Source organism: Salvelinus alpinus, chromosome 5, assembly GCF_045679555.1.
Source record: "Salvelinus alpinus chromosome 5, SLU_Salpinus.1, whole genome shotgun sequence".
In the NCBI taxonomy this organism is placed as follows: Eukaryota; Metazoa; Chordata; class Actinopteri; order Salmoniformes; family Salmonidae; genus Salvelinus; species Salvelinus alpinus.
In genome coordinates, this window is record NC_092090.1 from 100,512,597 (window position 1) to 100,537,798 (window position 25,202).

At 44.8% G+C, this 25,202-nt stretch overlaps 1 protein-coding gene across 1 annotated transcript in view; it reads left to right on the forward strand.

The window, feature by feature from the left end:
* Positions 1–472: 472 nt before the first annotated feature.
* LOC139575384 (uncharacterized) overlaps positions 473–25,202 on the forward strand; it is a 43,961-nt gene continuing 19,231 nt past the window's right edge. The window contains exon 1 of the mRNA XM_071400298.1: positions 473–601. Within this exon, the coding sequence (XP_071256399.1) occupies positions 473–601 (129 nt within the window). The remainder of the gene's footprint in view (positions 602–25,202) is intronic.

The window sequence follows — 25,202 nt, forward strand, 5'->3', positions numbered from 1 at the left end:
TGATGCCTCACCTCAGTGTGTTGGGGCTGGTGTTTGTGGAGAGTCACCTCAGTGTGTTGGGCTGGTGTTTGTGGAGAGTCACCGCAGTGTGTTGGGGCTGGTGTTTGTGGAGAGTCACCTCAGTGTGTTGGGGCTGGTGTTTGTGGAGAGTCACCTCAGTGTGTTGGGGCTGGTGTTTGTGGAGAGTCACCTCAGTGTGTTGGGGCTGGTGTTTGTGATGCCTCACCTCAGTGTGTTGGGGCTGGTGTTTGTGGAGCCTCACCTCAGTGTGTTGGGGCTGGTGTTTGTGGAGAGTCACCTCAGTGTGTTGGGGCTGGTGTTTGTGGAGTGTCACCTCAGTGTGTTGGGGCTGGTGTTTGTGGAGAGTCACCTCAGTGTGTTGGGGCTGGTGTTTGTAAAGCGTCACTAGAGCAGCAGGTTCCACTTGGGGAGCCAGGTCACTCTGTTTGTCTTTAATCCCGTGCATGCCGAAATGACGTCCCCCTGGGACATCAATGCCGGGAAAAGCTCTTTTGTCAGGGCCAGGGAGGGAGAGGAGTCTGTGGGGGGCTGCCTCACACTGAGGGGCTGGGAATTTGTGAATGGGAAGGAGTTAGAGGCAGTAGCCTAGAGAGGAGCCTCCCATGCCCCAGGGCAGATCAGGAAGGACAGTAACCTAAAGTGCACCTTCGACAACCGCTGTGAGTCTTATTATTTGACCCTGCTGGTCATTTATGAACATTTGAACATCTTGGCCATGTTCTGTTATAATCTCCACCCGGCACAGCCAGAAGAGGACTTGCCACCACTCATAGCCTTGTTCCTCTCTAGGTTTCTTCCTAGGTTTTGGCCTTTCTAGGGAGTTTTTCCTAGCCACCGTGCTTCTACACCTGCATTGCTTGCTGTTTGGGGTTTTAGGCTGGGTTTCTGTACAGAACTTTGAGACATCAGCTGATGTAAGAAGGGCTATATAAATACATTTGATTAATTGGAGCATCCCATACCCCAGGGCAGATCAGGAAGGGGTCGCAGGACCACATGGATGTCCAGTGAAATAGGTTTGCAAATGTATTAAACCTTTATCAAAACTTTTTTTTTTTACTTTTCACCCAGCCTGTCAATCAGCCAGAGTCTGTGGTAGGTTGAGGGGTCTGGGTAGGGTGGGGTAGGTTGGGGGTCCAGTGGATCCTGGGTTGTCAGACAGGGAGGGGTCTTCACAGACAGACAGTTGGAAGGCATTAGGCTGGCGTGCAGGACAGAACCGTGTCAGACGCAGCTGTCGCCCACAGTGATTGATAGAGTTTTTATAAATCCCACCCCCACCATGTTGTCTGTCGGACTGCCATCCATGATTCATATTTTGACCCTGGCTAAAGGCTCAAGCTCAAAGTACAACTTTATCTAAAAAGAAAAAGACAGAAAGAAAGAAAGAAAGAAAGAAAGAAAGAGAGAGAGAGAGAAAGAAAGAAAGAAAGAAAGAAAGACAGGAAGAAAGAGAGAAAGAAAGGGCCTCAAAAACATTTTGAGGGCTGGAGGTTTTTGTCATGGCACCTTGTGTGTTTGCAAATTGGGTTGTTCTGACTGACAAGTGTGTACATTTGAGTGTTATGTGTTGATAGATTTGGCAGGGAGATTCCTGTTTAGATGGTCTGTTGATGCATCAGGAAGGGCAGTAGCCTAGAGGAGGCAGAGGCGGTAACCCTCACATGCAAAGACACCACATCAATTAGTTTTCCATGCACGATAATAACTCATCTTCAGAAAATAGCTGAGAAAGCCAAGAGGACCTTCTTTAAACTCAAATCAACTCAAAATAGTTAAAATCCTGAGAGCTTAGCGGCCACAAAGCAACAACCCTCCAAGGCTCCAAAATAAAATTATTTTTCAGATGTCTGGTGAAAACTACTAATAAGGATTGTTGGCGTGGGGCTTTTTGTAACTATTGATTATCAGGATCATATGTTGGCTTTTATATTCACTGTCCGATTGGCATTTCATACGTTGGCAGTTCATGAAGATGGGAGATCGACGACAAGAAACAGCTGTTATGATAAAACACATCAGAGAGGGGGGCGTGTGTGTGTGTGTGTGTGTGTGTGTGTGTGTGTGTGTGTGTGTGTGTGTGTGTGTGTGTGTGTGTGTGTGTGTGTGTGTGTGTGTGTGTGTGTGTGTGTGTGTGTGTGTGTGTGTGTGTGTGTGTGTGTGTGTGTGTGTGTGTGTGTGTGTGTGTGTGTGTGTGTGTGTGTGTGTGTGGTTGGCAGGAAAAAAACACTTGGACTTCCTCTGAACATTATTAGAGGATGTTTTCAACCTGGCAATAATGGTAGTGATTTCTATTAAACCCACTGGAATGTGGTTCTGCTACCTAGATCCCTCATCTGCCCTTACGTACCAAAACAGAATGGTCTTTTGGCTCTTACTTATGTGAGACAATGACCTGCAATAAAACACCTGCCATTGTAACAAAAGATGCACAGTTACGTTATCAGAGAGAAATCGATACTAGATACTAAATCAACAATATTAGAGTATAACTTTATCGGTTTATCTACTGAGGGGAATGTTCCTTGATGGTCCCGTGGTGAGACGAATACAACGTCCCTCAGACGCAATTCAATTAACAAGCAACCGGCACACACCGTGTATCCTCTGATAACTTATAGTTTAGTGTTGACCATGGGACAAACGTGTCAATAGGGCCATTCAAAACATCTCGATCGCTCACAACAATAGATTAATTTAATGCCAAATGACTACTGCCTACATGAATGGGACTTTCTTACAAAATAGATATTTTATTTCAATAAAAATAACTTAAAACTTAAATAAATTAAGGTTATGTAAAATATGATTTGAGAAGTCTTCCACTCTTCCTTCCACTTGTGTATTTTGCAAAACCGCTGCGATATCAAAATGTATCTATTTCAACAAAATATACAAGAGACCTGTCCTGATGAAGGGGTTTTCTCTTCCTCTTCATAATTGACCAGAGGGGTTTGTTTAGCAGCACTTACAGCTGGCTGGCCCGGGGGGCCTGGGTGGAAAGCCGAGCGGACCCAAACACTGGGAACAAATCCGTCTGGGGTAACCTGAGCTGGCCTGGGCCAGTCTCTCCAGACTCCCAGCTCTAATCCCTCTACCAGCTCTGGCTCAGCTCTCTCAGTTCTAACCTCCAGCCCATACCAGCCATGACCCAAGGGATTACGATACATATCATTGTAATTTTATATCAACGATCTACACAAAATACTCTATAATATCAAAATGGAAATACATTGTAAAAACAATAATGAAAATAAAATATGGATATATCTTCATTAGATAAGTGTTTAACCCCCTGAGTCAATACATGTTAGAATCACCTTTGGCTTTTGATTACAGCTGTGATTGTTTCTGGGTAAATCTCTAAGACTAATTACAGCTGTGAGTCTTTCTGGGTAAGTCTCTAAGAGTGATTACAGCTGTGAATCTTTCTGGGTAAATCTCTAAGAGTGATTACAGCTGTGAGTCTTTCTGGGTAAGTCTCTAAGAGCTTTCCACACCTGGATTGTCCAACATTTGTCCATTTTATTATCTTCAAAAGTATTCAAGATCTGTCAAATTGGTTGTTGATCATTGCTGGACAACCATTTGTATGTCTTGCCGTAGATATTTTCAAGCAGATTTGTAACATTCACTGTCTTCTTGGTAAGCATCTCCAGGGTAGATTTAACCTTGTGTTTTAGGTTATTGTCCTGCTGAAAGGTGAATTCATCTCCCAGTGTCTGGTGGAAAGCAGACTGAACCAGGTTTTCCTCTAGGATGTTGCCTGGGCTTCATCTCCCAGTGTCTGGTGGAAAGCAGACTGAACCAGGTTTTCCTCTAGGATGTTGCCTGTGCTTCATGTCACAGTGTCTGGTGGAAAGCAGACTGAACCAGGTTTTCCTCTAGGATGTTGCCTGTCCTTCATCTCCCAGTGTCTGGTGGAAAGCAGACTGAACCAGGTTTTCCTCTAGGATGTTGCCTGTGCTTCATGTCACAGTGTCTGGTGGAAAGCAGACTGAACCAGGTTTTCCTCTAGGATGTTGCCTGTGCTTAGCTCCATTCCTTTCTATTTTATTTTATGAAAAACTCCCGGGTCCTTAACGATTACAAGCATACCCATAACATGCAGCCACCGCTATGCTTGAAAATATGGAGAGTGGTACTCAGTAATGTGTTGTATTGGATTTTCCCCAAACACAATGCTTTGTATGAACTTGGGTCCCGTGTGGCTCAGTTGGTAGAGCATGGCGCTTGCAACGCCAGGGTTGTGGGTTCATTCCCCACGGGGGGACCAGGATGAATATGTATGAACTATCCAATTTGTAAGTCGCTCTGGATAAGAGCGTCTGCTAAATGACTTAAATGTAAATGTAAATGTAACTTCTTATGGCTGGGTGGCAGTATTGAGTAGCTTGGATGAAAAGGTGACCAGAGTAAACTGCCTGCTACTCAGGTTCAGAGGCTAAGATATGCATAGCATTAGTATATTTGGATAGAAAACACTCTGAAGTTTCTAAAACTGTTTGAATGCTGTCTGTGAGTATAACAGAACTCATATGGCAGGCAAAAACCTGAGAAAAAATCCAACCAGGAAGTGGGAAATCTGAGGTTTGTAGGTTTGCCTATCCAATATACAGTGGGATATTGATCATTTTGCACTTCCTAAGGCTTCACTAGATGTCAACAGTCTTTAGAACCTTGTTTGATGCTTCTACAGTGAAGAATGAGGGAAGGAGAGCTCTTTGAGTCAGGTGTCTGGCATGAGCTGAACATGCGCACTGATGTGAGAGGGGCCTGCTTTCCATCGCATTTCTGAAGAAAAAGGAATTCTCCGGTTGAAACATTATTGAAGATGTATGTTAAAAGCATCCTAAAGATTGATTCTATACATCGTTTGACATGTTTCTACGAACTGTAATGGAATTGTTTGACTTTTCGTCTGAACTGCGCGTCATGAATGTGGATTACTGGACTGAACGTGCGAACAAAATGTAGGTATTTAGACATAAATGATGGACTATATCGAACAAAACAAACATTTATTATGGAACTGGGATTCTTGGGAGTGCATTCTGATGAAGATCATCAAAGGTAAGTGAATATTTATAATACTATTTCTGACTTCTGTTGACTCCAAAAATTGGCGGATATCTTTATGGCTTATTTGGGCTCTGAGCGCTGTACTCAGATTATAGCATGGTGTGCTTTTTCCGTAAAGTTTTTTTTATATCTGACACAGCGGTTGCATTAAGGAGAAGTTTATCTAAAGTTCCATGTATAATACTTGTATCTTTTATCAATGTTTATTATGAGTATTTCTGTAAATTGATGTGGCTCTCTGCAAAATCACGGGATGTTTTGGAGGCAAAACATTACTGAATATAACACGCCAATGTAAACTAAGATTTTTGGATATAAATATGAACTTTACCGAACAAAACATACGTGTATTGTGTAACATGAAGTCCTATGAGTGTCATCTGATGAAGATCAACAAAGGTTAGTGATGAATTCTATCTCTATTTATGATTTTTGTGACTCCTCTCTTTGGCTGGAGAAATGGCTGTGTTTTTCTGTGAGTAGGTACTGACCTACAGTGAGGGAAAAAAGTATTTGATCCCCTGCTGATTTTGTACGTTTGCCCACTGACAAAGAAATGATCAGTCTATAATTTTAATGGTAGGTTTATTTGAACAGTGAGAGACAGAATATCAACAAAAAAATCCAGAAAAACGCATGTCAAAAATGTTATGAATTGATTTGCATTTTAATGAGGGAAATAAGTATTTGACCCCTCTGCAAAACATGACTTAGTACTTGGTGGCAAAACCCTTGTTGGCAATCACAGAGGTCAGACGTTTCTTGTAGTTGGCCACCAGGTTTGCGCACATCTCAGGAGGAATTTTGTCCCACTCCTCTTTGCAGATCTTCTTCAAGTCATTAAGGTTTCGAGGCTGACGTTTGGCAACTCGAACCTTCAGCTCCCTCCACAGATTTTCTATGGGATTAAGGTCTGGAGACTGGCTAGGCCACTCCAGGACCTTAATGTGCTTCTTCTTGAGCCACTCCTTTGTTGCCTTGGCCGTGTGTTTTGGGTCATTGTCATGCTGGAATACCCATCCACGACCCATTTTCAATACCCTGGCTGAGGGAAGGAGGTTTTCACCCAAGATTTGACGGTACATGGCCCCGTCCATCGTCCCTTTGATGCGGTGAAGTTGTCCTGTCCCTTTAGCAGAAAAACACCCCCAAAGCATAATGTTTCCACCTCCATGTTTGACGGTGGGGATGGTTTCTTGGGGTCATAGGCAGCATTCCTCCTCCTCCAAACACGGCAAGTTGGGTTGATGCCAAAGAACTCCATTTTGGTCTCATCTGACCACAACACGTTCACCCAGTTGTCCTCTGAATCATTCAGATGTTCATTGGCAAACTTCAGACGGGCATGTATATGTGCTTTCTTGAGCAGGGGGACCTTGCGGGCGCTGCAGGATTTCAGTCCTTCACGGCATAGTGTGTTACCAATTGTTTTCTTGATGACTATGGTCCCAGCTGCCTTGAGATCATTGACAAGATCCTCCTGTGTAGTTCTGGGCTGATTCCTCACCGTTCTCATGATCATTGCAACTCCACAAGGTGAGATCTTGCATGGAGCCCCAGGCTGAGGGAGATTGACAGTTCTTTTGTGTTTCTTCCATTTGCGAATAATCACAGAAACTGTTGTCACCTTCTCACCAAGCTGCTTGGCGATGGTCTTGTAGCCCATTCCAGCCTTGTGTAGGTCTACAATCTTGTCCCTGACATCCTTGGAGAGCTCTTTGGTCTTGGCCATGGTGGAGAGTTTGGAATCTGATTGATTGATTGCTTCTGTGGACAGGTATCTTTTATACAGGTAAGAAACTGAGATTAGGAGCACTCCCTTTAAGAGTGTGCTCCTAATCTCCGTTCGTTACCTGTATGAAAGACACCTGGGAGCCAGAAATCTTTTTGATTGAGAAGGGGTCAAATACTTATTTCCCTCATTAAAATGCAAATCAATTTATAACATTTTTGACATGCATTTTTCTGGATATTTTTGTTGTTATTCTGTCTCTCACTGTTCAAATAAACCTACCATTAAAATTATAGACTGATAATTTCTTTGTCAGTGGGCAAACGTACAAAATCAGCAGGGGATCAAATACTTTTTTCCCTCACTGTAACATAATTGTTTGTGGTGCTTTCGCCGAAAAGCCTATTTGAAATCAGACACTGTGGTGGGATTAACAAGAAGTGTATCTTTAAAATGGTGTAAAATACTTGTATGTCTGAGGAGTTTTAATTATGAGATTTCTGTTGTTTTGAATTTGGCGCCCTGCACTTTCACTGGCTGTTGTCATATTGATCCTGTTATATCCACCCATTATCCAATCACAGCCATTACACTCTGTAACTGTTTTAAATATCCACCCTTTATCCTATCACAGCCATTACACTTTGTAAGTGATTTAAATATCCACCCTTTATCCTATCACAGCCATTACACTTTGTAAGTGATTTAAATATCCACCCTTTATCCTATCACAGCCATTACACTTTGTAACTTATTTAAATATCCACCCTTTATCCTATCACAGCCATTACACTTTGTAACTTATTTAAATATCTACCCTTTATCCTATCACAGCCATTACACTTTGTAACTGCTTTAAAGTCACCTTTGGCCTCAAGGTGAATTACCTGAGCGGTTATCTTCCTCTTCAGCAATGAACGCCTGTATCTTTGTAGTGACTGGGTGTATTGATACACCATCCAAAGTGTAATTAATAACTTCACCCAAATGGATAGTTAACGTCCGCTTTTGACCTTTTCACCCATCTACCAATAGGTGCCCTTCTTTGCAAGGCATTGGAAAACCTCCCTGGTCTCTGTGGTTGAATCTGTGTTTGAAATTCACTGCTCGACTGAGGGACCTAACAGATAATTGTCTGTGTGGGGTACAGAGATGAGGTAGTCATTCAAATTTCATGTTAAACACTTTTATTAAACACAGAGTGAGTCCATGCAGTTTATTACGTGACTTGATTTTTTTTGCTTTTTCGTGATCCAAAAATTGGTAGTTACAGTCTTGTCCCATCGCTGCAACTCCACTGCGGACGCGGGAGATGTGAACGTCGAGAGCCAAGCTAGGCATAGGCGAGACATTTCAAAACCTCATTCCTTATGATTTATTCTTTGAGTGTCTGTTTTGTCAATGTGTTTCTACACGCTATAGCAGTAAAGGCCAAATTCAATATTTAATCAAATCATTTTTAAATAAAACATTTTATACCTAAAGGGGTCCTAAATATCTACATCAAATAGTCAAATGGTCCATGGTGTGACCATCTTAAAACAATTCCAAATGTTAGACTTTTATTTTTGAAATAGAATTAAGCGGAATCATTATGGACCCACCCCCCAGCCATCCTTACATACTTTGTGGCCCCTCAGATTTACGCCCCTGCTTACACACCTAATGTTAAACACACTGTGTGGCCGGTGGAGCAAACCAGTTGAGTTTCAATGAGATTAGATAACCCTCAGGATAAGAACTGCGTGAGCCACTAGGGTTAGACAGACAGTGCAAGGGCTTGTGGGTAAGAGCAGTAGGCAGTAAACCCTACAGTAAGGCTTGGTTACAGTCCAGGAAAGATGGCCACTAGGTCATCCAGTCTAGTGTCTTCTAGGTCATACCTTTAAAGGACCTGGTGCCTTACCGTGGGATTGCTTTAACGTGGCTCGGCGTGGCTTTGACGACGGAAGGGGAGAAAGTGGCTTACTTTGTGCGTTGAACGTCTGTAATGTGAAAAATTGCAGTCAAAAAAATTCTCTGCATCCCGTCTCTCCCCTGTTGGTTTAAGTCCAGGATAGAGAGAAACAAAGTCCAGGTGTAGCTGGTCATCTGGGTAAAATAGAACTACTCGTATGCTTTGGTTTGTGTGTCTGGGTTTGTCCTGGGGTGTTAGAGCGCTTTTTAAATGAAATAATAGTTTAGTGTATCTATAAGTCATGTTTACATGATGTTTTTAGATGTGTAATATAATGTATGAACTGAACATACAGTTGTGTGTTATTATACATTGAAAAGAGAACAATAAAGCTCTAATTGGTCGTGGGGACGGCCACTCTTGCATTGTTACCGGCTTAATGCATGCTTCTTTTAACGTGGCCTTAAGAAATGTCACCTTCTGCAAAGCTGTTCCATAAATAGGTGGCCGAGGAAAAGGATGACGTGACAGGCCACCAACGATGAGAACACAACCACTATGATCTCTGTCTTTCCAAACTTTTTTTAAATACATTTTCTTTTCAACACTTTCCTTTTTAACACCTGTTTGTTTGTTGTCGTACCATCGTCAAGTTGTTAGCGTTTGAAATGCAGCCAATGAAAACCGAGCATGCACTGGAATCCCTGAGCAAACTGCACTCAAGGAAGTATGCTCATGAAAAATAACTGTGTTTTCCAACATTCATTGAAGGGCTTGAAGAAGTCGAGTCCTATAAAACAGAAGCCTTTTACCCGTCAGACCACCATCTAAAAGAACGTTCAGTGGTTCACCTGAACCCTAACAGTAAAGCCGTCCAGACGACAAGAACAGAACAACTTGATGAAACCTTAAGCTGTAAACTCAGTGGCTGTTAGCTGACGACAAGGAGGCAGTGACATAAATAATGGATTACCTTTCCATAAATAATGGTCTCCCCTCCAGACCTCCTCACTGTTAGGTCTCCCCTCCAGACCTCCCCACTGTTAGGTCTCCCCTCCAGACCTCCCCACTGTTAGGTCTCCCCTCCAGACCTCCCCACTGTTAGGTCTCCCCTCCAGACCTCCCTACTGTTAGGTCTCCCCTCCAGACCTCCCCACTGTTAGGTCTCCCCTCCAGACCTCCCCACTGTTAGGTCTCCCCTCCAGACCTCCCTACTGTTAGGTCCCCCTCCAGACCTCCCCACTGTTAGGTCTCACCTCCAGACCTCCCCACTGTTAGGTCTCCCCTCCAGACCTCCCTACTGTTAGGTCTCCCCTCTAGACCTCCCCACTGTTAGCTCTCCCCTCCAGACCTCCCCACTGTTAGGTCTCCCCTCCAGACCTCCCCACTGTTAGGTCTCCCCTCTGGACCTCCCCACTGTTAGCTCTCCCCTCCAGACCTCCCCACTGTTAGGTCTCCCCTCCAGACCTCCCCACTGTTAGGTCTCCCCTCCAGACCTCCCCACTGTTAGCTCTCCCCTCCAGACCTCCCCACTGTTAGGTCTCCCCTCCAGACCTCCCCACTGTTAGGTCTCCCCTCCAGACCTCCCCACTGTTAGGTGTCCCCTCCAGACCTCCACACTGTTAGCTCTCCCCTCCAGACCTCCCTACTGTTAGGTCTCCCCTCCAGACCTCCCCACTGTTAGGTTTCCCCTCCAGACCTCCCCACTGTTAGGTCTCCCCTCCAGACCTCCCCACTGTTAGGTCTCCCCTCCAGATCTCCCTACTGTTAGGTCTCCCCTCCAGACCTCCCCACTGTTAGGCCTCCCCTCTAGACCTCCACACTGTTAGGCCTCCCCTTCAGACCTCCCCACTGTTAGCTCTCCCCTCCAGACCTCCTCACTGTTAGCTCTCCCTTCCAGACCTCCCTACTGTTAGGTCTCCCCTCCAGACCTCCCTACTGTTAGGTCTCCCCTCCAGACCTCCCTACTGTTAGGTCTCCCCTCCAGACCTCCCCACTGTTAGGTCTCCCCTCCAGACCTCCCCACTGTTTAGTGCAAAACATTGATGCAACATCCAACGATCAACTCTTGTATAGGTGTAGGATCATAATTTGACCCGATTCTTCGCAGCAGGAGTGTTTGATTATTATTTTTCAAAGTGATAATTACCCACGGGGAAATGAGTTTTGCTAGACTACCATAGGATATAGTTTAGGTGAGAGATCTAGTGAAAGAGAACTGCAGGTTTTCAGTGTATTGATGTGAATCATGAGTACGTTTGAATTTCCTGCATTCCTATGAGCCTGGAAAGCTGGAGTGGGGGGGGGTTACGTGGAGGACAACCACGTTGGCCCGTTGCCTGAACACTAAGAAGCCGCAGCAGAACCATCAGACCTGGCTGTCTTTAATCGACTCTTCTTCAGCCGCCAGCCGCCAGCCGGCTGAGCTGAGGCTACTAAATGATGTGTGGTACACTTTATTTGGATAGTCCATCAGATAATATACAGATTATTATCTACAGACTATCTACAGACTATATACAGATTATTATCTACAGACTATCTACAGACTATATACAGATTATTATCTACAGACTATCTACAGACTATCCACAGATTATCTACAGATTAGCTACAGACTATATACGGACTATCCACAGACTATCCACAGACTATCCACAGACTATATACAGATTATCTACAGATTAGCTATAGACTATATACAGACTATCCACAGATTATCTACAGATTAGCTACAGACTATATACAGACTATCCACAGATTGTCTACAGACTGTCTACAGACTATCCACAGACTATCTACAGACTATATACAGATTATCTACAGACTATCCACAGACTATATACAGATTAATATCTACAGACTATCTACAGACTATTTTCAGATTATCTACAGACTATATACAGATTATTATCTACAGATTATCTACAGATTATCTACAGACTATCCACAGACTATATACAGATTATCTACAGATTATCTACAGATTGTCTACAGACTATCTGTAAACTTTTCAACTACCCATCTACTAACCCTAACCCCTAGCTCTAACCCTATCCTTAACCCTTATCCTAACCCTAAATTGAACCCTAACACTTATTCTTAATATAACCATAAACATATACAGTGGGGAGAACAAGTATTTGATACACTGACAATTTTGCAGGTTTTCCTACTTACAAAGCATGTAGAGGTCTGTAATTTTTATCATAGGTACACTTCAACTGTGAGAGACGGAATCTAAAACAAAAATCCAGAAAATCACATTGTATGATTTTTAAGTAATTAATTTGCATTTTATTGCATGACATAAGTATTTGATACATCAGAAAAGCAGAACTGAATATTTGGTACAGAAACCTTAGTTTGCAATTACAGAGATCATACGTTTCCTGTAGTTCTTGACCAGGTTTGCACACACTGCAGCAGGGATTTTGGCCCACTCCTCCATACAGACCTTCTCCAGATCCTTCAGGTTTCGGGGCTGTCGCTGGGCAATACGGACTTTCGGCTCCCTCCAAAGATTTTCTATTGGGTTCAGGTCTGGAGACTGGCTAGGCCACTCCAGGACCTTGAGATGCTTCTTACGGAGCCACTCCTTAGTTGCCCTGGCTGTGTGTTTCGGGTCGTTGTCATGCTGGAAGACCCAGCCACGACCCATCTTCAATGCTCTTACTGAGGGAAGGAGGTTGTTGGTCAAGATCTCGCGATACATGGCCCCATCCATCCTCCCCTCAATACGGTGCAGTCGTCCTGTACCCTTTGCAGAAAAGCATCCCCAAAGAATGATGTTTCCACCTCCATGCTTCACGGTTGGGATGGTGTTCTTGGGGTTGTACTCATCCTTCTATTCCTCCAAACACGGCGAGTGGAGTTTAGAGCAAAAAGCTCTATTTTTGTCTCATCAGACCACATGACCTTCTCCCATTCCTCCTCTGGATCATCCAGATGGTCATTGGCAAACTTCAGACGGGCCTGGACATGCGCTGGCTTGAGCAGGGGGACCTTGCGTGCGCTGCAGGATTTTAATCCATGACGGCGTAGTGTGTTACTAATGGTTTTCTTTGAGACTGTGGTCCCAGCTCTCTTCAGGTCATTGACCAGGTCCTGCCGTGTAGTTCTGGGCTGATCCCTCACATTCCTCATGATCATTGATGCCCCACGAGGTGAGATCTTGCATGGAGCCCCAGACCGAGGGTGATTGACCGTCATCTTGAACTTCTTCCATTTTCTAATAATTGCGCCAACAGTTGTTGCCTTCTCACCAAGCTGCTTGGCTATTGTCCTGTAGCCCATCCCAGCCTTGTACAGGTCTACAATTTATCCCTGATGTCCTTACACAGCTCTCTGGTCTTGGCCATTGTGGAGTGGTTGGAGTCTGTTTGATTGAGTGTGTGGACAGGTGTCTTTTATACAGGTAACGAGTTCAAACAGTTGCAGTTAATACAGGTAATGAGTGGAGAACAGGAGGGCTTCTTAAAGAAAAACTAACAGGTCTGTGAGAGCCGGAATTCTTACTGGTTGGTAGGTGATCAAATACTTATGTCATGCAATAAAATGCAAATTAATTACTTAAAAATCATACAATGTGATTTTCTGGATTTTTGTTTTAGATTCCGTCTCTCACAGTTGAAGTGTACCTATGATAAAAATGACAGACCTCTACATGCTTTGTAAGTAGGAAAACCTGCAAAATCGGCAGTGTATCAAATACTTGTTCTCCCCACTGTAGTTAGCAAGCAGTTTCTTATCAACAGCTAGTTTGTTGATAGTATGACCACCTGTAGAGCATCAACAGCCAGTGTGTTGATAGTGATGAGGAGGACCAAGCGGGTGTCAGAGAGTATCATCATGCCTGATGATTCCTGGTTGTCCCCGTCCCCAGTCCACCCGGTCGTGCTGCTGTTTTGCCTATGCAACCCTGACCTGTTCACCAGACGTGCTACTTTGTCCCGGACCTGCTGTTTTCAACCCTCTCTCTCTCTCTCTCTCTCTCTCTCTCTCTCTCTCTCTCTCTCTCTACCGCACCTGCTGTCTTGACCTCTGAATGCTCTGCTATGAAAAGCCAACTGAGGTGCTGCAACTTCTGAGGTACTGACCTGTTACACCCTCCACAACCACTGTGATTATTATTTGAACCTGCTGATGTAAGAAGGCCTATATAAATACATTTGATTTGATTTGATCATTATTTACCCTTTTTCAACAGGGAAGTCATATTAGAGACTAATGTCTCTTTTTGCAAATGAGCCTATTAAATACACAGTATACACATTAAATACACAATATACACATTAAATACAAAATATACACAATATACACATTAAATACACAATATACACATTAACATACATTAAATACACATTAAGATACACAACACAGTCAATTAAAACCAACAGCTGTCTGAATTGCCCTACACAATACAAAAACATACACATCAATATGCAAGTATATAGATAAACATAATATACACAATATACACGTTAAATACACAAGAAAATACACAATATACACATTAAATACACATTAAGATACAAAACACAGTCAATTAAAACCAACAGCTGTCTGAATTGCCCTAGGGACTTCAAAGTATCCAATCGAAAAAACTTATTTTAGAGATTATTCCAAACATAGGACGCAAGGAAGTCAAAGGCTGATTTACTTAACTCTTTAGACACCGAAGGAGTCTCCAGAGTTAACCAACCCTGTGAACGGGTTTGATAACTTGTAATTTTATATCTTAATAGCATAGTTAGGTAAGTTGGAAGCTTGTGGAGTAGGGCTTTGTAAAAAAAAGAGCGTAATAATTAATCTACGTGACTTCAAGGAGAAGGTGTCAGAAGGTGTCAGAAGGTTCTGGGGGGTATCAAAGGAAATGATGAGCATGTCAGATGGTATTGAAGGGCGTTGGAGGGTGTCGAGAGGGTATAGGAGGCTATCCGAGGGTATAGGAGGCTATCCGAGGGTATAGGAGGCTATCCGAGGGTATAGGAGGCTATCCGAGGGTATTGGATGGTGTCAGAGGGTATAGGAGGCTATCCGAGGGTATTGGAGGCTATCCGAGGGTATAGGAGGCTATCCGAGGGTATAGGAGGCTATCCGAGGGTATAGGAGGCTATCCGAGGGTATAGGAGGCTATCCGAGGGTATAGGAGGCTATCCGGGGGTATAGGAGGCTATCCGAGGGTATAGGAGGCTATCCGAGGGTATAGGAGGCTATCCGAGGGTATAGGAGGCTATCCGAGGGTATTGGATGGTGTCAGAGGGTATAGGACGCTATCCGAGGGTATAGGAGGCTATCCGAGGGTATAGGAGGCTATCCGAGGGTATTGGATGGTGTCAGAGGGTATAGGAGGCTATCCGAGGGTATTGGAGGCTATCCGAGGGTATAGGAGGCTATCCGAGGGTATAGGAGGCTATCCGAGGGTATAGGAGGCTATCCGAGGGTATAGGAGGCTATCCGAGGGTATAGGAGGCTATCCGAGGGTATTGGAGGCTATCCGGGGGTATAGGAGGCTATCCGGGGGTATAGGAGGCTATCCGAGGGTATAGGAGGCTATCCGAGGGTATAGGAGGCTATCCGAGGGTATTGGATGGTGTCAGAGGGTATTGGAGGGTATGAGAGAGTGTCAGGGGTGGTCAGAGGGTTTCACAGGGTGTCAAAGGGTGTCAGAGTGTGTCGGAGGGTTTCAGAGAGTGTCAGAGAGTGTCAGAGAGTGTCAGAGAGTGTCAGAAGGTGTCAGAGGGTGTCAGAGAGTGTCAGAAGGTGTCAGAGGGTGTCAGAGAGTGTCGTAGGGGGTCACAGAGTTGAGCTAATTGTTTAGTGAGGCCCCTGTCTCACGGTTTAATGAGCTGAGCAAGGCAGGCCGAGCAGAGGAGAGCAGAGACCTGTGTGTGTGTGTGTGTGTGTGTGTGCGTCAAGGACGGTATAAGGTACTCTAATGGCAGTAGGATATCTACCAAGTTGAAACTTGGAAAATCAGTGTGTCACAGAGAGAAAGAGTCGAAGTGCTCTGAGGCCAAGGAGGTGTATTACAGAGTGTGTCTGCTCAAACCTCTTAACTGAGAGTGTCACAGGGAGAGCCTGTGTGGCATCTCAGCCAAACGAGTGCTCTAAGTGCTCTCTCTCTCTGTGTGTGTGTGTGTGTGTGTGTGTGTGTGTGTGTGTGTGTGTGTGTGTGTGTGTGTGTGTGTGTGTGTGTGTGTGTGTGTGTGTGTGTGTGTGTGTGTGTGTGTGTGTGTGTGTGTGTGTGTGTGTGTGTGTGTGTGTGTGTGTGTGTGTGTGTGTGTGTGTGTGTGTGTGTGTGTGTGTGTGTGTGTGTGTGTGTGTGTGTGTGTGTGTGTGTGTGTGTGTGTGTGTGTGTGTGTGTGTGTGTGTGTGTGTGTGTGTGTGTGTGTGTGTGTGTGTGTGTGTGTGTGTGTGTGTGTGTGTGTGTGTGTGTGTGTGTGTGTGTGTGTGTGTGTGTGTGTGTGTGTGTGTGTGTGTGTGTGTGTGTGTGTGTGTGTGTGTGTGTGTGTGTGTGTGTGTGTGTGTGTGTGTGTGTGTGTGTGTGTGTGTGTGTGTGTGTGTGTGTGTGTGTGTGTGTGTGTGTGTGTGTGTGTGTGTGTGTGTGTGTGTGTGTGTGTGTGTGTGTGTGTGTGTGTGTGTGTGTGTGTGTGTGTGTGTGTGTGTGTGTGTGTGTGTGTGTGTGTGTGTGTGTGTGTGTGTGTGTGTGTGTGTGTGTGTGTGTGTGTGTGTGTGTGTGTGTGTGTGTGTGTGTGTGTGTGTGTGTGTGTGTGTGTGTGTGTGTGTGTGTGTGTGTGTGTGTGTGTGTGTGTGTGTGTGTGTGTGTGTGTGTGTGTGTGTGTGTGTGTGTGTGTGTGTGTGTGTGTGTGTGTGTGTGTGTGTGTGTGTGTGTGTGTGTGTGTGTGTGTGTGTGTGTGTGTGTGTGTGTGTGTGTGTGTGTGTGTGTGTGTGTGTGTGTGTGTGTGTGTGTGTGTGTGTGTGTGTGTGTGTGTGTGTTGTGAATCTGGGCTGGATCCCGACACTGAGATGCACAGATAACAGGCATGCGATGATGATTATGATGAATGTTGATTACATCATTGGAACTTACGAATGTGCTTAACAGATGGCCTCCAGCGAGTTCTTAAAATGGGACTCATTCTACCAGGTCAGCAGTAGAGCCAGATGGGAGAAGACTAGCGTTGCCAAAATCAGATATGTTCCTGTGGCAGATCACTATCCTGCAGAAACAGATTCAGATCATTATCCTACAGTAACAGATTCAGATCATTATCCTACAGTAACAGATTCAGATCATTATCCTACAGAAACAGATTCAGATCATTATCCTACAGAAACAGATTCAGATCATTATCCTACAGAAACAGATTCAGATCACTATCCTACAGAAACAGATTCAGATCACTATCCTACGGAAACAGAATCACATCACTATCCTACGGAAACAGATTCAGATCATTATCCTACAGAGACAGAATCATATCATTATTCTACAGTAACAGATTCAGATCATTATCCTGCAGAAACAGATTCACATCACTATCCTACAGAAACAGATTCAGATCATTATCCTACAGAAACAGGTTCAGATCATTATCCTACAGAAATAAGATTCAGATCATTATCCTACAGTAACAGATTCAGATCATTATCCTACGGTAACAGATTCAGATCATTATCCTACAGAAACAGATTCACATCACTATCCTACAGTAACAGATTCAGATCATTATCCTACAGAAATAAGATTCACATCACTATCCTACAGTAACAGATTCAGATCATTATCCTACAGAGACAGAATCAGATCATTATTCTACGGAAACAGAATCAGATCATTATCCTACAGAAACAGATTCAGATCACTATCCTACAGAAACAGATTCAGATCATTATGCTACAGAGACAGAATCAGATCATTATTCTACGGAAACAGATTCAGATCATTATCCTAAAGAAACAGATTCAATAACCTGAGCTGTCAACTCTCAATGTCTGTAAGAAGGTGCGTCGCTGTCAGGTCTGGCACTTTTAACAGCCTCTGGGTTCAGAGGATCTGAGAAAAACGTCCAGAGTAAAGTCAATAACAGTAAAGGATAATAATCTCTTCCTGCTTTAGCAGTAAGGTCTGCTCCCTACTCCATATGGGCTCTAGTCTATAGTAGTGAACTATATAGGGAATAGGACTCTGATCTATAGTAGTGTACTATATAGGGAATAGGATGACATTTGGGACGAGTCCATGATGTAAAAGTCGTGGAAGGAAACTTGAGAAGATTCTTCCTTTCAGCCATCGGAGACAAATCACATTAAATACACATTACACAAAGAATCAGCAGCTTCAGTCTGCCTCTAATACTAACTAACACACACACACACACACACACACACACACACACACACACACACACACACACACACACACACACACACACACACACACACACACACACACACACACACACACACACACACACACACACAAACACGCATTTACACACACACACACACACACACACAAACACGCATTTACACACATTTACATTTACATTTAAGTCATTTAGCAGACGCTCTTATCCAGAGCGACTTACAAATTGGTGCATTCACCTTATGATATCCAGTGGAACAACCACTTTACAATAGTGCATCTAACTCTTTTAAGGGGGGGGGGGGGGTTAGAAGGATTACTTTCTCCTATCCTAGGTATTCCTTAAAGAGGTGGGGTTTCAGGTGTCTCCGGAAGGTGGTGATTGACTCCGCTGACCTGGCGTCGTGAGGGAGTTTGTTCCACCATTGGGGTGCCAGAGCAGCGAACAGTTTTGACTGGGCTGAGCGGGAACTGTACTTCCTCAGAGGTAGGGAGGCGAGCAGGCCAGAGGTGGATGAACGCAGTGCCCTTGTTTGGGTGTAGGGCCTGATCAGAGCCTGAAGGTACGGAGGTGACGTTCCCCTCACAGCTCCGTAGGCAAGCACCATGGTCTTGTAGCGGATGCGAGCTTCAACTGGAAGCCAGTGGAGAGAGCGGAGGAGCGGGGTGACGTGAGAGAACTTGGGAAGGTTGAACACCAGACGGGTTGCGGCGTTCTGGATGAGTTGTAGGGGTTTAATGGCACAGGCAGGGAGCCCAGCCAACAGCGAGTTGCAGTAATCCAGACGGGAGATGACAAGTGACTGGATTAGGACCTGCGCCGCTTCCTGTGTGAGGCAGGGTCGTACTCTGCGAATGTTGTAGAGCATGAACCTACAGGAACGGGTCACCGCCTTGATGTTAGTTGAGAACGACAGGGTGTTGTCCAGGATCACGCCAAGGTTCTTAGCACTCTGGGAGGAGGACACAATGGAGTTGTCAACCGTGATGGCGAGATCATGGAACGGGCAGTCCTTCCCCGGGAGGAAGAGCAGCTCCGTCTTGCCGAGGTTCAGCTTGAGGTGGTGATCCGTCATCCACACTGATATGTCTGCCAGACATGCAGAGATGCGATTCGCCACCTGGTTATCAGAAGGGGGAAAGGAGGAGATTAATTGTGTGTCGTCTGCATAGCAATGATAGGAGAGACCATGTGAGGATATGACAGAGCCAAGTGACTTGGTGTATAGCGAGAATAGGAGAGGGCCTAGAACAGAGCCCTGGGGGACACCAGTGGTGAGAGCACGTGGTGCGGAGGCAGATTCTCGCCACGCCACCTGGTAGGAGCGACCTGTCAGGTAGGACGCAATCCAAGCGTGGGCCGCGCCGGAGATGCCCAACTCGGAGAGGGTGGAGAGGAGGATCTGATGGTTCACAGTATCAAAGGCAGCCGATAGGTCTAGAAGGATGAGAGCAGAGGAGAGAGAGTTAGCTTTAGCAGTGCGGAGCGCCTCCGTGACACAGAGAAGAGCAGTCTCAGTTGAATGACTAGTCTTGAAACCTGACTGATTTGGATCAAGAAGGTCATTCTGAGAGAGATAGCAGGAGAGCTGGCCAGGGACGGCACGTTCAAGAGTTTTGGAGAGAAAAGAAAGAAGGGATACTGGTCTGTAGTTGTTGACATCGGAGGGATCTACAGACCACACACACACACACACACACACACACACACACACACACACACACACACACACACACACACACACACACACACACACACACACACACACACACACACACACACACACACACACACACACACACACACACACACACACACACACACACACACATTTACACACACACACACTCACACAAACACGCATTTACACACACACACACACACACACACACACACACACGCATTTACACGCACACACACGCATTTACACGCACACACACACACACACACACACACACACACACGCAATTACACAAACACACAAACACACACACACACACACACAATTACACAAACACACACACACACGCATTTACACACACACACACACACACACGCATTTACACACACACACGCATTTAGACACACACACACACACACACATATTTACACACACGGTCATGTGCGTGCACTAGCGTCCTCCTACCTTCAGGTTTAACATTAAACCTATTCCAGAACAGCAATGAATTACCTCATTGATAAAAGGTTCCTCTCTCTACTTGCACTTATTCCTGCACATTACTGTTCAGTGGAATATTTTATCTGTGGAAGAACGATTAGAAAGAAGTCCCCTACTTGCTGTTGAGTCAGTGAAACGAAAGTAACCTGTGACCAACTACGGAGGAACGAGCCACAGGACTCTCTCTCTCTCTCTCTCTCTCTCTCTCTCTCTCTCTCTCTCTCTCTCTCTCTCTCTCTCTCTCTCTCTCTCTCTCTCTCTCTCTCTCTCTCTCTCTCTCTCTCTCTCTCTCTCTCTCTCTCTCTCTCTCTCTCTCTCTCTCTCTCTCTCTCTACCTCTCTCTACCTCTCTCTACCTCTCTCTACCTCTCTCTACCTCTCTACCTCTCTCTACCTCTCTACCTCTCTACCTCTCTACCTCTCTACCTCTCTACCTCTCTCTCTCTCTCACCCACCAAGCCCCAGGTGTAAAGTGGCCCACACCAAGCCCCAGGTGTAAAGTGGCCCACACCAAGCCCCGGGTGTAAAGTGGCCCACACCAAGCCCCGGGTGTAAAGTGGCCCACACATAGATCCATTGATACCTTAGAATTTTCTAGAAAGATAGCAGATAATTTCTGTACATCAAAACAAAGTGACACTGACCACCTCACGTTGCTTGGGCGGGTGGCCTACTGAAGATACTGTAAATAAGGCACGGCTTAGAACACATTGAGTGACGCAATGATGATTATAATATTGTGTATTTTGAAGAGCTTATGCCCCATTTTTCTAGAAAGCTGAAGCCCCAAGCTATCACCTGCAAAAGGATATCACCACCGGCTAAAGGATATCATCACCTGCTAAAGGATATCACCACCTGCTAAAGGATATCACTACCAGCTAAAGGATATCACCACCTGCTAAAGGATATCATCATCTGGTAAAGGATATCATCACCTGCTAAAGGATATCACCACCTGCTAAAGGATATCACCACCTGGTAAAGGATATCATCACCTGGTAAAGGATATCACCACCAGCTAAAGGATATCGCCACCTGGTAAAGGACATCATCACCTGCAAAAGGATATCACCACCTGGTAAAGGATATCGCCACCTGGTAAAGGATATCATCACCTGGTAAAGGATATCACCACCAGCTAAAGGATATCGCCACCTGGTAAAGGATATCGTCACCTGGTAAAGGATATCATCACCTGATAAAGGATATCACCACCAGCTTAAGGATATCACCACCTGCTAAAGGATATCACCACCGGCTAAAGGATATCACCACCTGGTAAAGGATACCACCACCTGCTAAATGATATCACCACCTGCTAAAGGATATCACCGCCTGGTAAAGGATATCATCACCTGCTAAAGGATATCACCACCTAGTAAAGGATATCATTACCTGCTAAAGGATATCACCACCTGCTAAAGGATATCACCACCCGGTAAAGGATATCACCACCAGCTAAATGATATCACCACCTGGTAAATGATATCACCACCTGGTAAAGGACATCACCGCCTGGTAAAGGATATCATCACCTGCTAAAGGATATCACCACCTAGTAAAGGATATCATTACCTGCTAAAGGATATCACCACCTGCTAAAGGATATCACCACCTGGTAAAGGATATCACCACCAGCTAAATGATATCACCACCTGGTAAATGATATCACCACCTGGTAAAGGACATCATAACCTGGTAAATGATATCACCACCTGCTAAAGGATATCGCCACCTGGTAAAGGATATCATCACCTGGTAAAGGATATCACCACCAGCTAAAGGATATCGCCACCTGGTAAAGGATATCGTCACCTGGTAAAGGATATCATCACCTGATAAAGGATATCACCACCAGCTTAAGGATATCACCACCTGCTAAAGGATATCACCACCGGCTAAAGGATATCACCACCTGGTAAAGGATACCACCACCTGCTAAATGATATCACCACCAGCTAAAGGATATCACCACCTGCTAAAGGATATCACCACCTGGTAAAGGATATCACCACCTGCTAAAGGATATCACCGCCTGGTAAAGGATATCATCACCTGCTAAAGGATATCACCACCTAGTAAAGGATATCATTACCTGCTAAAGGATATCACCACCTGCTAAAGGATATCACCACCTGGTAAAGGATATCACCACCAGCTAAATGATATCACCACCTGGTAAATGATATCACCACCTGGTAAAGGACATCATAACCTGGTAAATTATATCACCACCTGCTAAAGGATATCACCACCTGGTAAAGGATATCGCCACCTGGTAAAGGATATCATCACCTGGTAAAGGATATCACCACCAGCTAAAGGATATCGCCACCTGGTAAAGGATATCGTCACCTGGTAAAGGATATCATCACCTGATAAAGGATATCACCACCAGCTTAAGGATATCACCACCTGCTAAAGGATATCACCACCGGCTAAAGTATATCACCACCTGGTAAAGGATACCACCACCTGCTAAATGATATCACCACCAGCTAAAGGATATCACCACCTGCTAAAGGATATCACCACCTGGTAAAGGATATCACCACCTGCTAAAGGATATCACCGCCTGGTAAAGGATATCATCACCTGCTAAAGGATATCACCACCTAGTAAAGGATATCATTACCTGCTAAAGGATATCACCACCTGCTAAAGGATATCACCACCCGGTAAAGGATATCATCACCTGGTAAAGGATATCACCACCAGCTAAAGGATATCATCACCTGGTAAAGGATATCATCACCTGCTAAAGGATATCACCACCTGCTAAAGGATATCACCACCAGCTAAAGGATATCACCACCTGGTAAATGATATCACCACCTGCTAAAGGACATCATCACCTGGTAAAGGATATCACCACCTGGTAAATGATATCACCACCAGCTAAAGGATATCATCACCTGCTAAAGGATATCACCACCTGCTAAAGGATATCACCACCAGCTAAAGGATATCACCACCTGCTAAAGGATATCACCACCTGGTAAAGGATATCACCACCTGCTAAAGGATATCACCACCTGCTAAAGGATATCACCACCTGCTAAAGGATATCACCACCTGCTAAAGGATACCATCACCTGCTAAAGGATATCACCACTTGGTAAAGGATATCACCACCTGCTAAAGGATATCACCACCTGGTAAATGATATCACCACCTGGTAAAGGATATCATCACCTGCTAAAGGATATCATCACCTGCTAAAGGATATCACCACCAGCTAAATGATATCACCACCTGGTAAAGGACATCACCACCAGCTAAAGGATATCACCACCTGCTAAAGGATATCACCACCTGCTAAAGGATACCATCACCTGCTAAAGGATATCACCACCTGGTAAAGGATATCACCACCTGCTAAAGGATATCATCACCTGCTAAAGGATATCACCACCAGCTAAATGATATCACCACCTGGTAAAGGACATCACCACCAGCTAAAGGATATCACCACCTGGTAAGACATAGTATTAGCAGCACAGTCACCGATGTTGCCAGATTATGCCTAAGCCAGGAGATGAGGAGAAGAGAAGAGAAGAGGAGAGGAGAGGAGAGGAGAGGAGAGGAGAGGAGAGGAGAGGAGAGGAGAGGAGAGGAGAGGAGAGGAGAGGAGAGGAGAGGAGATTATGGGAGTGGAGAGGAGAGGACATGAGAGGAGAGGACAGGAGAGGACATGAGAGGAGAGGAGAGGAGAGGAGAGGAGAGGAGAGGAGAGGAGAGGAGAGGAGAGGAGAGGAGAGGAGAGGAGAGGAGATTATGGGAGAGGAGAGGAGAGGACATGAGAGGAGAGGACAGGAGAGGACATGAGAGGAGAGGAGAGGAGAGGAGAGGAGAGGAGAGGAGAGGAGAGGAGAGGAGAGGAGAGGAGAGGAGAGGAGAGGAGAGGAGAGGAGAGGACGTGATGGGAGAGGAGAGGAGAGGACGTGATGGGAGAGGAGAGGACATGATGGGGGAGGAGATGAAAGGAGAGGAGGGTAGGGCCCCAACAGACTGGGTACAGGTGGCGAGAGGGAAAGGGAGAGAACAGAGAAAGAGGAGAAGGAGAGAAGAGAAGCGGGAGAAAGCTAAGGGACAAAATAGGATACAGAGATCCAACGAGAGACGGACAGAGGTCTGGATGGGTCTTGGGATTCAGATCATTATCCTGCAGAAACAGATTCAGATCATTATCCTACGGAAACAGATTCAGATCATTATCCTACGGAAACAGATTCAGATCATTATTCTACGGAAACAGAATAAATCATTATCCTACAGAAACAGATTCAGATCATTATCCTACAGTAACAGATTCAGATCATTATCCTGCAGAAACAGATTCACATCACTATCCTACAGAAACAGATTCAGATCATTATCCTACAGAAACAGGTTCAGATCATTATCCTACAGAAATAAGATTCAGATCATTATCCTACAGTAACAGATTCAGATCATTATCCTACGGTAACAGATTCAGATCATTATCCTACAGAAACAGATTCACATCACTATCCTACAGTAACAGATTCAGATCATTATCCTACAGAAATAAGATTCACATCACTATCCTACAGTAACAGATTCAGATCATTATCCTACAGAGACAGAATCAGATCATTATTCTACGGAAACAGAATCAGATCATTATCCTACAGAAACAGATTCAGATCACTATCCTACAGAAACAGATTCAGATCATTATGCTACAGAGACAGAATCAGATCATTATTCTACGGAAACAGATTCAGATCATTATCCTAAAGAAACAGATTCAATAACCTGAGCTGTCAACTCTCAATGTCTGTAAGAAGGTGCGTCGCTGTCAGGTCTGGCACTTTTAACAGCCTCTGGGTTCAGAGGATCTGAGAAAAACGTCCAGAGTAAAGTCAATAACAGTAAAGGATAATAATCT